General features: G+C 32.9%; 2 protein-coding genes across 2 annotated transcripts; both read left to right on the top strand.

The window, feature by feature from the left end:
• The first annotated feature begins 2,890 nt into the window (after positions 1 to 2,890).
• Positions 2,891 to 4,732, top strand: LOC134681595 (EMILIN-1-A-like). The gene is made up of 2 exons (XM_063541244.1): positions 2,891 to 3,293; positions 4,118 to 4,732. The coding sequence occupies exons 1-2, from the start codon at positions 3,008 to 3,010 to the stop codon at positions 4,510 to 4,512; spliced, it is 681 nt and encodes a 226-aa protein (XP_063397314.1). The 5' UTR covers positions 2,891 to 3,007; the 3' UTR covers positions 4,513 to 4,732.
• A 4,806-nt stretch (positions 4,733 to 9,538) lies between these two features.
• On the top strand, positions 9,539 to 11,720 carry LOC134728157 (complement C1q tumor necrosis factor-related protein 4-like). The gene is made up of 2 exons (XM_063592635.1): positions 9,539 to 9,831; positions 11,204 to 11,720. Exons 1-2 carry the CDS (start codon positions 9,582 to 9,584, stop codon positions 11,596 to 11,598), a joined length of 645 nt encoding a protein of 214 aa, XP_063448705.1. The 5' UTR covers positions 9,539 to 9,581; the 3' UTR covers positions 11,599 to 11,720.
• Positions 11,721 to 14,675: the final 2,955 nt, after the last annotated feature.

Here is a 14,675-nt window from a genome sequence, read left to right as displayed (position 1 = left end):
CTGCATATCTTTATTGCACATTGAATACGTTTCAATCAACCTTTGGGGAAATTACAAATCAACATGGAACCTATGGTGAATAAATAGGTAACCAATGCCATTTGTATTTTCAAATTAGAACGACGTGACTTGGAATTTTGACTGATAACCGAACAAATTTCGTATAACTGCGTGGATATTATTGAATGCAAAATAAAATGCCTTATCGGTTGTTATACATTAATTTCATCAATAAATATTCGTGAAAATACTTTTCGAAAACATAGATAAATGGTATGAAACTGTGAAATAATGAATGCCTTTCCAAATCCAATCTATTAGAAAAACGAATTCTTACAGAAGAGTGTGCACCATGCACTTGCACTGCACTATCATTAAAATAGTAGAATAGAATGATATGCAAATGAATATAATACAAATACTGATATAATATATATATAATAACAAACCAGAGTATACTGATCACAAATGGTTAAATGACTACAATATAATGGTTATTACGGTTAGGTTGAATTCCCGTCATTTATTCATCATCCACACACGAACTTGTCTCAGTCAAAACCCTCGCTGTACATTTACCTTATTTTTAGTATAGAAATGAATTATTTTCTGAGACACTTGTGATTATGTCCCTCAGCTACAGACTTGTGGTTATCAGATGTTCAGTACTTCAGTACTTTGCTTATTGGTGTAATTGATGAGCCATAGTTCGAATACACTATAGACAAATCTTTTAACTGTACAATACTAAATGTAATTGTGTTTATTATCTAAAACAAAATACTGATAGAATTGTGGTCAAGACTCATGTTAACTTTTAAGCAATGATGCCGTGTATACTATCTGATTATTCAATAAAGATATAAATTATTAATTAATTACAGCTAGATTACTTTTAATTTTTGTGCTATCAAAATATATGCGATGATATTTTCAAACAACCATGGTTTTGACTTGAATACTGGTGTCGACAGATTACAAATGGAAAATGTCACAAAGAACTACTAGTAAACAAAATCATTTAAATAGTGAGCAAGTAAGATTAACCCTCAAGCTTAAAATCTACAATAGAAATCTCTCAAAATTAGTTCCTCAAGAAGTTTGGGTTGAGGGCGGGAGAACATCAGGTTGTTGTTTACAAACATAGTGTGCATGGTTGGAGTGATAATGTCAAAAAAATAGATCTATTTCTATGATAAACGTCGACAGAACCTGATGCGTATAAACATGGCGTTGTGAGTTTATTTTCGATTTATGAGTTTGTCCCTCTAGTATCTTTCGTCCCTCTTTTAGTTCTTTGGAGTGCAAATTATTCGAAAATTGAACTGTAAACACGTTGCATGCTTCAAATTCTAGAGTCAGAGTCTTTATATTTTAACTAAATTAAAACCACCTGGAACTTTTTCGTTCGAAATTTTACTCCATGATTTTTTTTTCTACTATTGTGAGATCAATTTTGATCTAAGCCAGTTACAAATGTCGAAATAAACTGACAACGCCATGGTTCAAGAAAATTAGACAAACAGGCACTTAATTTGCACAAAATAAATGTACAACATAGAAAATTAAAGACTAAGCAACACGAACCCCACCAAAAACGAGGGTGGTCTCAGTTGCTCCAGAAGAGTAAGCATATCCGGCTTCACATGTTATAATAAAAGCGGGGCCTGATTTGATATTTCACATCGGTCTTCAATGAGCCTGTGTATTTTTTGTTCAGCTTTTCATAAAATCCCATGTCACTATTTGTGATGTCATATGTGTTTTTCATAGCCTTCATAACTTTAAAACGGACTTCAGTAGTACCAAAATCAATATGTTTAATCTGATTATAGATGCCTCAAGACAATAATGGCGTAGAACTAGCCAACTCGATGTTGACTCCTCTTGTCATTTAAAGTCATATGAAACGAGGGAGTGGTAAAAATTGTGATTATCCAATTCTTGAACAAATGCATGTATACTTCTTTGTTGATTGTTTACTATATAATGACAATCGGTAAAATACTGTTTTAAAAAACGACAGTTAATAAGCTTCCATATCTTAACTTCATAACAAACAGGGAGAGAAAGATGACGATTATATGATATTTTCGCGTAAAAAATGACAAAATCGTGCACAGAAGACTAAGTTTATAATATGGATAATGAGCACGTGTTTAACATGCACAATCAGATAATAGTTTATTTCAGTGACATATCCATATGTAATGTTTTTGCAATCGTCCGATTTTTCCGAGAGGGTCACGCTAAGTCTTTTTGAATACGGAACATGTGTCGGCGAATTGCTTCCTAGAAGCAAGCAACTAAAAAAAGTTAAATTCTTCTAAATGTGGACAAATTAAATAATTGTCTGCAGAAAAAGTAATTTTTCGTAAGATTAATCAGGACAATTATCCATTTTGTTATAAAAAAATTTTTTTTCAATTTGAGGTTTCACATCACCCTATTGTTTTGGAATGATCATACGACTATTAGCAAAAGCTGTGTAGATCTCGTGAATAACCTGGTGGATCCAACATGACCAATAAGTACCCGAGACCATCGAACTTTGTTGGGCGATCGTGCAACCTGGCATCTAATTTCAACTGACGATCTGTTTCCTTTTAACATGTTCAAAGCATTAATTTGAAGACTTTTAAATTTGCTTAAAAGTCATCTTGTGACCTGTGATATACTTTAAAACGACCACAGGAGCTCCAACCAAGGTGGGCGGTTTTGCTTAAAACTATGATAACGTTATTATTAATCATTCAACAAAATACTTATCCAATTTTAACAGTTCCTTGTGATATCTGATAAGAAAAAAACTATGAAAGACAGCGACCATTTGCCGGTCTTTAATTTGCAAACAAAAAATCTTAGACTCTTGACAGTTTTATTTATTTGTTGTGAGTTTTTTTTAATAAACCACGTGAGCGATGCATATAAATACTTCTCATTTGATAATTTCCGAAATTTTGTCAGGTTCCTAACTGAACAGTCGGAGTAAAGAAAACTTGTAATAATGGTACTAAGAGGGATTTTGTTTCTACTTTTTGTAATTACGATTATGAAATACGCGAAAGGACAAAATAGTGACAACTCTTCAACTGTGATACCACTACTGGACACTCAAAATATGCCTTTAGTTGCTTTGTTTGATACCACGAAACTTAACCAGGTGTTGAAGATCGCTATTCAGAAGGAAGTAGAAGATACCATGAACCAGATGATTCAGAAGGAAGTAGAAGATATCATGAACCAGATGATTCCTCGGATAAAACAGGCTGTTATTGCTGACATTGGAAACGGTATGTATATATAAGTTTATATACTTTTGTGACAGAAAATATCAACTACCATGAAAATGTATTTCGAGTTCTGAATGTAAGTGTGAACCGCTTTAGTAAAAGATATTGTTCTCTTGTAACAACCTTCATTCTATATTGAACTTCACAAAGTATGCCTTTGAAAAACACTTAAAGAAAATAACATACTATGAAGAATACAAAACTCATAATTAAAGGGCAAAGCTACACGACAACGCCACTGCTATGTTTATTAAATATGTTACCTTCAAAATCACATTTGTATATATTATGCTTCACACAACATAATACCAAAAAAAATATACCTCCAGTCCTATCAATCTTATTGTCCGGCTTATAAATAACTAAAAAGGGAGACTTATTGAATAAATTAAAATTTTCAAAGTTATTTAAAGAGGAGAACCGCTCCTTTGGCGTTGTCGTGTTGAATTACCGAAACCCCGGTTTCGGCGGGAAACTGAGCACACGATAAGTACACCTATACATCATGAAAAGACAAGAGAAAATAATTTCACTCTAATTCTCTACGTTCAACTGTATGGAATTATATTTATATTATATTATGCTTCTTAAATATAATTCTTTATAATATGGTCTCTGGCGGAAAGTTGTCTCATTGGTGTTCACACCACGTCATTTGTATGGTGTTTAAATTACTAATATGCTGACAATACAAATATATGTTACAAGTATTGGTTTCGAAAATCATTTTCCCTTTCAATAAATATAAAGACAATACAGACAGTATTCGGGTTATTTTTCATGTGTTATGAAAATTGAATATTACATTGAAAATTAATTTTCAGAACCTGGAAAAGAACAGGAAAGGCCAGCTTTTACAGCATCGCTTACATCATCTAAGAATCTTGCTAGTAGTGAAGTTGTGATATTTGACAAAGTATGGTTAAATATGGGTGCCGCTTACAATCAGGACACAGGCGTTTTTACTGCGCCGAAAACGGGACTCTACTCTATTTCAACAACGGTTATGTCTTATTATACCACCATGTTACACTGCGATTTGTGGAAGAATAATCAGAAACTGGTCAGAGCTTTCGGTACTAAATTATCGACTGGGACTCTGAATGTTGTGGTTGCATTAAAGAAGAGTGACACAGTTTATGTCAAACATGCTGGTGGTAGGGAACAGATTTATGGAAATCATAGGTCGACATTTTCTGGATACCTAATTACCGAATAAACCAGTAAAAACCTTTAGAAGAATTTGATCTGGAAAAAAAGAAATGAATTCGGCAAAACACACGTTATGTATATAAAATGTCATACTCATGTTCACTGAAAATTTCCAAATGCTAGTACCTATTTATATTATTTCAAAACAAAATATATATGCATTTTTTAGGGAACGACATATAATTTTATTATATCTATTGAGTAATAAATAAAAGATTTCTAACAAATTTTTTTTTTTTATATCTTTGTTTATTTCTACAGTTAATGATAGCTAATAACGATGTCGCAATCAAAGTTAACATAAACAAATAATTAATGTGAGAATGGTATTCCTAGATAAATTCAAAGCACGTACAACATATTTGTTACGAATTCACTCATTTACGTTGATTTGGTGACACAGCCAAAATATATTTAATGCCTTCTTTAATTCTTCTATTTCATAAATCGATTTCAATGATTATAGTTTGTGATGAATTAATCATCTGAATTTGTATAACTGTCTAGCAGCTTCAATTTCAATTTATAATGACGAGAAACATCGTCAAATCAGCTATATATAGTTCTGTTCTATAAATACCTTACTGATTATCTTAGGTTCGATTTCATGTAAACAAAATGCACGTACATGCATGTGCATCTGTCGCTGATCACGTGTAATGGCTGATTGATAGATAATGAGAAGTGCCATTGAACCATCACTGAATTTCAGCAGTATTGTTCTCGATATTTGTCCAATATACTATATCGTCACTTTTTCTGCATATCCTGGTGCACATAGAATTAGTTTCATTTGATTTCTGTGTTAATTACAAATTACAATTGAAGATGTGCGTATGACTATGCTACCATTGCCGTTCGCCCTTTCAAAGTAGAATATTAATTTTACATTTGTCTCAGTTTTCTTACATTCCTTATAAACAAAATAATTATTGAACACTTTGTCAATGGGTGTGATTGGTTATTCATTAAATACTATTATATATGATGTGTCTTTAAAACCCTACAGGGACACTTAGATGTACATTACTGAATACATATACATTTGTACATGACAATAACGCAACTATATGTATGCTTTGTATTTCAAATGAAAAATTGCAATTCATAGTTCAACATTTTGGTAATAAAAAGGAAGATTTTGTAGGATTGCCAATGAGAAAACTATCCAAGAGACCAAAATGACACAGAAATTAACAACTACAAAAACATATATACGTCACCGTACGGACTTCAACAATGAGCAAATCTCATACCGCATAGTTAGTTATGAGAGGCCCCGAAATGACAATATAAAAACAATTGAAACGAGAAAACTTACAGCCTAATCTATGAACAAAAAATGAATAAAAGTCTGGTACCATGTATTTAAACAACATTTCAGTAAAATATGTTTTTAATGAAAATAACAAAAGCAGTTCTTTGGGACTCATTAAACTTATATATTTCAACATTTAAACCGGTTATATATATTATAGCATGCTAGAAACAAAGCTTTCTCAAGTTTTATTTGAACAGATTTTTTTTTTCTTAACATGAAAATCGTAATCAAAGAGCAGAATGCTCTGAGGGATACGATTGCCATAGTTTTCATCGACACATGCATAGCAGTTATGACAACTTTTAATTAAGCAAATGCATGAGATTTGGCAAAAATTGAAAATATCAAAGAGGAAAAAAAATAGATCAAAGGATACTGCCGCAAAAAAAATTAGCATGCGTGAGTCTGAAGTATTTTTGGCAGCCCTGGTACAGCTGGATAGTATTATTTTCAAAACTTATTCAAGACATATAACTGCACATGCAACATGTAATAATCTGAATAGTTATTCAACTTTAAAAATAGCCAATTCCAGATACAAGTGTATGAGCAATGTACTTATTGTGTTTTATTTTTTGTACTATCAATTCTAAGTTTACTTTCCACAGCAGTCACTGAGAGTGAGAGAAGGTATTTCACTTCGTATCTTATCACCGTTAATTCTAGGAGGAACCCCATTTCTAACGCTTTAAATATTATTTTTTTGGGTCCGTGGGCATGACTCCTTTCCGTACACACTCCTTTGTTTAAATTGAGATCGTTCTTAATATAATAAGACGTTTATCGACATCAAACAAGTTATTTTTTCTTGACACGTCGTAGTGTATTTCGTTGACGGAAAATACTTTCAGAAGGGAGACAACTCGAAACGATAATACTCCATTTCGACTGAAGGGGTGTTATAGGTAAACATATAATTGAAATGATGTATATGATTTAAAATTATATAATAACAATAACCCTCAATAGCAGACAGACAAAGAACGAATCCCATGAGTTTCAAATTAATCAATGAAGTGGGGAATCCAGAGAAACCACTCAATCGGATAATCAAGAAAACTACACGCATGCGCGTTAATGCATAAACAAAACCGCGAGTTGCGACTTGGAACAAGAACGTTTATCAAATGATATGATGAATGGTTCTCCATATCTTCATGAGAGTACAGTATCAAATATCAGTTTCATAACGGTAAAATATAGATATACTCCACTTAAGTTTTTATCTGACGTGTTTCTAAATTTCTAAAAACACTAAATATAAATACTGCTTAATTATGATTTTCCGTGTTGTTAAAAACACTCATATAAGTCAAAGGGAAATATCAAACATGAAGATTATGAGAAGAACATTACAGGAAAGTTGTTTATATCCAATTTATTTGCTTATTTTTACCTTTTAAAGCAAGACAATCAAAAGAATCTGAGAAGTTGATGAATGTTTAGAATAAAACAGTTGACTTGAGGGAATGAGCCCTGAGTCAACGGTAAAAGTCTACAGATTGCTTGAAAGCAATCGTATCCCAAAAATAAAAATTGTAAAAATGTAATTGTAGGAAATCATCCCAAAATTACATCTAGAATACTATTAGTGTTTGTACTATCATATGATATGCGATAGTATTTTCAAACAACCATGGTTTTGTCTTGAATACTAGCATTGACAATTGGGAAATGTCACTAGGAACTAAAAAATATCATTTAAATTGTGATAAAGTTCGATTATCTCTCAAAATAACTCTCCAAACTCTTTCCTCAGAAGTTTGAGTCGCTTGCAGGAGATCATTAATGTGTTGTTTAAAAACATAGTTGGAGTGATTTGGTAAAACAAGAAGACATATTTCAATAATATACGTGGACGTCAACAGAAAACAAGAGGCGTAAAAAAAAATATTTTGAGTGCAGTTCTTTGGGTCTCATTAAACTGATGCATGTTTTACATTTCACCAGTTATAGATATTAAAGCATGCCTAAAAAATGCTTTCTAAAGTGTTATTTGTACAGAATTTTCTTACATGAAAATCGTAAAAAACAAATTGTAAAGATGTGATTGTAGGAAATCATCGAAAGATAACAGCTGAAATACTATTAATTTTTGTGCTATTATAAGATATGCGATAACATTTTCCAACAAGCATGGTTTTGTTTTGAATACTTGTATTAATTGTCACAAGAAACTGAACAAAATCATTAAAACTGTGATGAAGTACGATCATCTTCTCAAAAAAGTTTTAAGTTGCGGGCAAGAGATCATTAGTTTGTTGTATAAAATATGGTCATATTGGGGCCTTTTATAGCTGACTATGCGGCATGGGCTTTGCTCATTGTTGAAAGCCGTACGGTGACCTATAGTTGTCAATATCTGTTTCATTTTGATCTCTTGTGGATAGTTGTCTCGTTGGAAGTCATACCACATCTTCTTCTTTTTTTTATATTGGAGTGATAATGTCAAAAAATGATATATTTCAACAATATACGTGGACGTCAACAGAACCCAATGCGTATAAATAAAATTCTTTTTAGTGCAAATTATACGAAAATAAAACTGTAAACACAAAGCATTCGTCAGATCCGTGTCGCTAATTTAAAACATAGTACTAAAGTAAGCCTACCTGGAACTTTAATGTTCGAAATTTTATATCCTGGTCTGTTTTTACAAGTGTGAGATCAATGTTGATCATAGTCATTTATAAACTCACAAAAGAGAGGCGAAATAACTCGAAAATATTAAACTGACAACGCCATGTCGCAAAAGAAAAAAGACAAACAGGCACTTAATTTACACAAAATACATGTATAACATAGGAAACTAAAGAGTACACAACACGAACCCCACCCAAAACGGGGATGGCCTAAGTTGCCCCAGAAGGGTAAGAATATCAAGCTTCACATGTAGTTATAAAAGCCGGACTGATGTGATATATCTAATCGGTCTTTAAATAGTCTGTGCATTTTCTGTTCAGCTCTTCCTTTAATCCCATCTCACGATTTGTGACGTCATGTGTGTTTGACATGTCCTTCGTGACTATAAAACGGACTCAGCACCTAAGTGAATATGTTTAATCTGATGGTAGATTATTTCCCTCTCAAAATGCCTCCAGAAAATACTGGCATAGGACTATCCACCTCGATGTGCACTACACTTGTCATTTAACTAAATTTTTTTGGAATGTTTTCACAACTTTTCTCAAAAGTTGTGTTGATCTTGCCGGATAGCCAAGAAGGTCTAACATGCTTCGGGTTTCCTGGACAATCGTGCAACCTGACGTCTAATTAAAACGATCTGTGACCTTAAATATGTCCAAAGCGTTAATTTGGAGACTTTTACATTTGCTTCAAAATCACCTGTGAGTCTGTTCTTGTCTTTCTTTAAAAGCGATCTTGCAATATAAGAGTGCTACCCTACATGAGCCCCAACTTATTGCTTTAAACTTTCAACGACTATATAAATCTTGTAACAAAATATTTTTAATTTAAACAGTTCTCTTTGATATCTGATAAAAAAAAATGTAAAAAAAACAGCACACTAGTACGTTAACTTACACCATTTGCCGGTCTTTAATTTGCAAACAAACACTCTTACTCTTTAACAGTTTTTTTTTTTTGTTTTTTTTTTTATGTTTTTGTTATCATAAGCCACGTGATCAATGCATATAAATACTTTGCATTCGTAATTTCCGAAACATATAAGTTCTTGCAGGTTAATTTTTAAGTACACAGTCGGAGAGAAGAAAACAATTCTTGAACTTGTAACTATGGTACTAAGAGGGATTTTGCTTCAATTTTTAGTAATTACGATTATGAAATACGCGAAAGGACAAAATAGTGACAACTCTTCTACTGAGATACCACTACTGGACAATCTAAATATGCCTTTAGTTGCTCTGTTCGATACCACGAAACTTAACCAGGTGTTGAAGATAGCTATTAAGAAGACAGTAGAAGATACCATGAACGAGATGATTCCTCGGATAAAACAGGCTGTTCTTGAAGACATAGGATACGGTATGTATATGATGTATTTCTGTAGCTTTTATGACAAAAAAAAATACTACGAAAAGGGGGGGGGTCAAACCATATGTCCCTATTCAAATGCATTGATCGTTACCAAAAAGGGTTTTTTTTATCCCCCGGAACCACCCGCCCTTCTGGATCCGCCACTTCGAATTCTGAGTGTATGTAGTAAGTTATCATAAGTACCAAGATTATAATTATAATGTGTAAATCGTTTTAGTAAAAGATATTGTTATACCTATAATGTTATGCTTCTTAATTTTGTCTCATTTATATGAAGACCTGACCATATGTATTTATGTTTATATAACTGATATGCAGCGTGTACAAAAAGAGGGACGAAAGATACCGAAGGGACAGTCAAACTCATAAATCTAAAACAAACTGACAACGCCATGGCTAGAAATGAAAAAAGACAAACAGAAAAACAATAGTTCACATGACACAACATAGAAAACTAAAGAATAAACAACACGAACCCCACCTAAAACTGGGGTGATGTCAGGTGCTCCGGAAGGGTAAGCAGATCCTGCTCCACATGCGGCACCCGTCGTGTTGCTTATGTGATTACAAATCCGGTAAATAGTCTAATTCGGTAGGTCAAATTCATGAAAGGGAAGGGGATTGTAGTTACGACGTAAGGAACATATCCGATATCATTTGTGCAACGGTTATTCCATAACGGTCAACCAACTCGTGATGGCGTCGATCCGTAAAATTTACGAAGGGATGATTTCAACTTCACCATTTGGAACTCTTGGTTTAATAGCTTCCTTGTAAGCAGTAACCCTCTATCAAGAAAATCATGATAGGAAATGCAAGCAAATATATAGTTATCAAACGTACCAGGATTATAATTTAGTACGCCAGACGCGCGTTTCGTCTTCATAATCCAGTGACGCTCAAATCGTAATATTTATAAAGCCAAACACGTAAAAAGTTGAAGAGCATTGAGAATCCAAAATTCCCAAAAGTTGTGCCAAATACGGCTAAGGTAATTTATGCCTGGAACAAGAAAATCCTTAGTTTGTCGAAAAATTCAAAGTTTTGTAAACAAGATATTTATAAAAATGGCTACATGATTGATATGCAGGTCAACACCGAAGTGGTTACTACTGGGCTTGTGAAACCCTCTGGGACGAAACGTCCACCAGCAGTGGCATTGACCCAGTGGTTTAAATAGTTATCAAAAGTGCCAGGATTATAATTTAGTACGCCAGACGCGCGTTTCGTCTACATGTTACTTATTTCAAGTGAAGGCTTATTCTCACTTTCGATAAGTATAATTTTTAATAGAAAAAATATAGACTGTATTGGGTTATTGTACAGCTGTATACAAAATAGATTGAAAATTATTTTTCAGAACCTGGACGAAAAAGGGAAAGGCCAGCCTTTACAGCATCGCTTACGCCAACAAAGAGTCTTGCTAGTAATGAAGTTGTAGTATTTGACAAAATATGGTTAAACATGGGTGGAGTCTACAGTCAGGACACTGGAGTTTTTACTGCGCCGAAAACGGGACTCTACTCTATTTCAACAACGGTTATGGCTTATCATAATAGCGATTTACACTGCTATCTGTGGAAAAATAATGAGAAAGTAGTCCTGGCTTTCGGTAATGATTTATCAACAGGGACTCTGAATGTTGTGATGGCATTGAAATTAAATGACACAGTTTATGTGAAACATGCCGATGCTTCGGAAAGAATTTATGGAGATCATAGGTCGACATTTTCTGGATACCTCATTACCGAATAAACCAGTAAAAATGGCTTTTAGAATAATTTGATCTGGAAATGAGAAATGGTATGGTCAGTCGACAAAACACGTTGTGTATAGATAATGTGATAATCATGTTCACTGCAAATTTTCCAATGCTAGTACCTATCTACTATTTAAAAAAAATGTGTACGCATTTGTATAGTAAAAGACCGAACATTTTTATTATATCTATTCAATAATAAATAAAAAAAAAAATGTTTATGTTTATACCTTCATTTATTTTGGCAGTTTTTGATAGCTAATAACGATGTCGCAATCATACTGGTTAACATAAACAAATAATAATTAATGTGAAAAAGGGAGGCATTTTAAAATTCCTCGCGAAGAGAGACTTTGCAAAAAATGCAAAGTACTAGATGATGAGAAACATTTCTTAATAAATTGTTCTCATAATTCAAATATTAGATTAACATATTTTGATTGCATTAACAGAGAAAGTAATTCATTTGCTAATCTCACTGACAATGACAAAGTAATATATATACTTAACCCATCAACGCCAACACAAGTGAATAAACTAGGATCCTTTATAAAAAAAAAAGTCAATGGAACTGAGGACAGGGGACTTAATATCTACCTGAATTTGTGTATATATATTGAGTTACTTAGTTATTGTCTTTATTTGTTTTTGTTGTTGTTATATTATGTCACAAACTGTAAAGTTTGTATGGCAATAAAACTTTGAATTGAATTGAATTGATATAAATGCAACTGTTTTTAAAATCATAAACTCTAACTTAGGTAGAATCATAAATGATGTAAATAGCACATAATTTTAAACAATTGTTCTTAAAAATCACAGTTTTACCTGTATATAAGGTTGTTTTTTTTTAAACTTGAGCACCACACCACACTGTAAATATCTGTAAATATTTTAAAACCATATATCCCCAAGTGGGAGTGCTCCGATACATAACGGTGGAATCTACCTGAACAGAACAGAACAGAAGTATTTGTCTTGTCTTCTTTAATTTTTCTATTCCATTAGTCGATTGCGATGATTATAATTTGTGATGAATTAATCATCTGAATTTGTATAACTGTCTGGCTGTTTCACTTTCAATTTATAATGACAAGAAACATCGTCAAATCAGCTATATAAAGTTCTCTTCTATAAATACCTTACTGATTATCTTAGGTTCGATTTCATGTAAACAAAATGCACGTACATGCATGTGCATCTGTCGCGGATCACGTGTAATGGCTGACAGATAGATAATGAGAAGAGCCATTGAATCATCGCTGAATGTTAAAGTATTGTTCTCAATATTTGTCCACTTTACTATTTCTGCATATCTTTAGTGCACATTGAATTACTTTCATTCAAGTTTTGTGGATATATATCACAATCGCACGTGAGCTGACTGTGGTATATAATAGCGTATTGATGCCATTTGCGCTTTCAAAGTAAAATATTATTCGAACATTCGTCTCAGTTTTCTGACATTCTTTACAAACAATATAAATATTGAACACTTTGTCAATGAGTGTGATTTGTTCAGTGTTTTGTTATTTTATCAAAACACTGTAATATTTCACTTTGGTGTGCTTCGTGTTTACTTCTGATATCACTGTACGCTTACCTGTACATCATTCAATACAAACATGAAATAAATGCTTTGTATTTAAAGTGGAAGCTAGATTGCAACTCATAGTGCAAGCATTTTGGTAATGAAAAGGGGGATGTCTGATATCTACATATTTGTGTAGCATCTAAGGGAAAGTGTGTCAAATGCGCAAAAATTGTAACATATATAGTAATCGTAATCAACAAGGGACGGACACAATATAATTTTACATTGGATAAATTACACATTAATAGAGGTGAAAAATTCAAAGTATTTGCTTTCTTACCTGTGTATGTTAACCTTCTTGAAATATGGCACTGATGTTATGAATCAGAAGACGAAAATGCTGTAATTCACGTGCAGACAATTATTTGATTATCAGCAGACGATACACATCTGGTATCTCTTTGGAGCCTTCGATTAAGCAATAGGTATGCAGAAAACTAATCTCATCATTTAATTAAGAGTTGTTGTCTTATGCCATATTTCATAACTAGAATTTTATACGATTTTATTTTAGGAAATTTTATAAAATGACAAGAAAATGATTACCGAGGACTCTTAACACTGTAACGTTAGGTAAAAAAAATATTGGCAAGCGTTAAAATATTCAATTTATTGTTGCTGATTGTTGTTTTCCCCGTAAAATTGAAATGAAAATCACGATCAACAACTTTACAGCACAAGAATAGTATATAGATCGAAATATAGCTACTGAGAAAGCGCACGAATCCCAAATTTTATTCTTTTTATATGCATTTTGCCCAATGCCTTTGAATGGGAACATGTAGTTGGAACCCCCCTTTTTGTCCAGGGTTAGGAATCCCCCTTTTTAATATTGCAGCATGCTTGATATGCTCCCGACTGTCTACCATGTAAATCTAGAGTACTACACTTTGTAAAACTTGAGGAATATCCTACAAAAAAACAATTAAGTTTCCGAAAATGTAAATAAATTGATGGTACTACCATATACAACAATTTATATATACTTTGTATGTATCTAGGATTATCATTCCCACAGAAATTAACCAATAATCAGGGTAGTGTACAAATATCATTAGGAAAGTTCAACAGAAAAATATACAATAGGGTCTGGATAGAATGTACCGGATAGAAAGAGGGTCTTCACGTAGGGTCTTTCAATATTCTTAATATTTTAGGCCAATTTTTTTTTTCTATGCATTTTATTCCATAGCACCCCACTATTTCATACTTATTATTGTTTTCCCTATGTTTTCCCTTCACCCCCCCCCCCCCCCTTCTTTTTTGTCACTTTTCACATTGTCGATTTTTCTAAATTCCACATTTATATACACCTACCAGACTCCAATGTATGGCCAGGGGCAGGTCCAGGTAAGGGCGTAATGGGCGTACGCCCCCTTTAAAAAAAATCAATAAAAAAAATCGTTATAATCTGCCTTCGCCTGAAACATTCAGGCAAGAGATGAGACTCTGGAAGCAGTTTTTCGAAAAATTACCGTA

This window comes from Mytilus trossulus, chromosome 8 (assembly GCF_036588685.1).
Source record: "Mytilus trossulus isolate FHL-02 chromosome 8, PNRI_Mtr1.1.1.hap1, whole genome shotgun sequence".
NCBI lineage: Eukaryota > Metazoa > Mollusca > Bivalvia > Mytilida > Mytilidae > Mytilus > Mytilus trossulus.
This window is presented reverse-complemented; position numbering and strand designations above follow the sequence as displayed.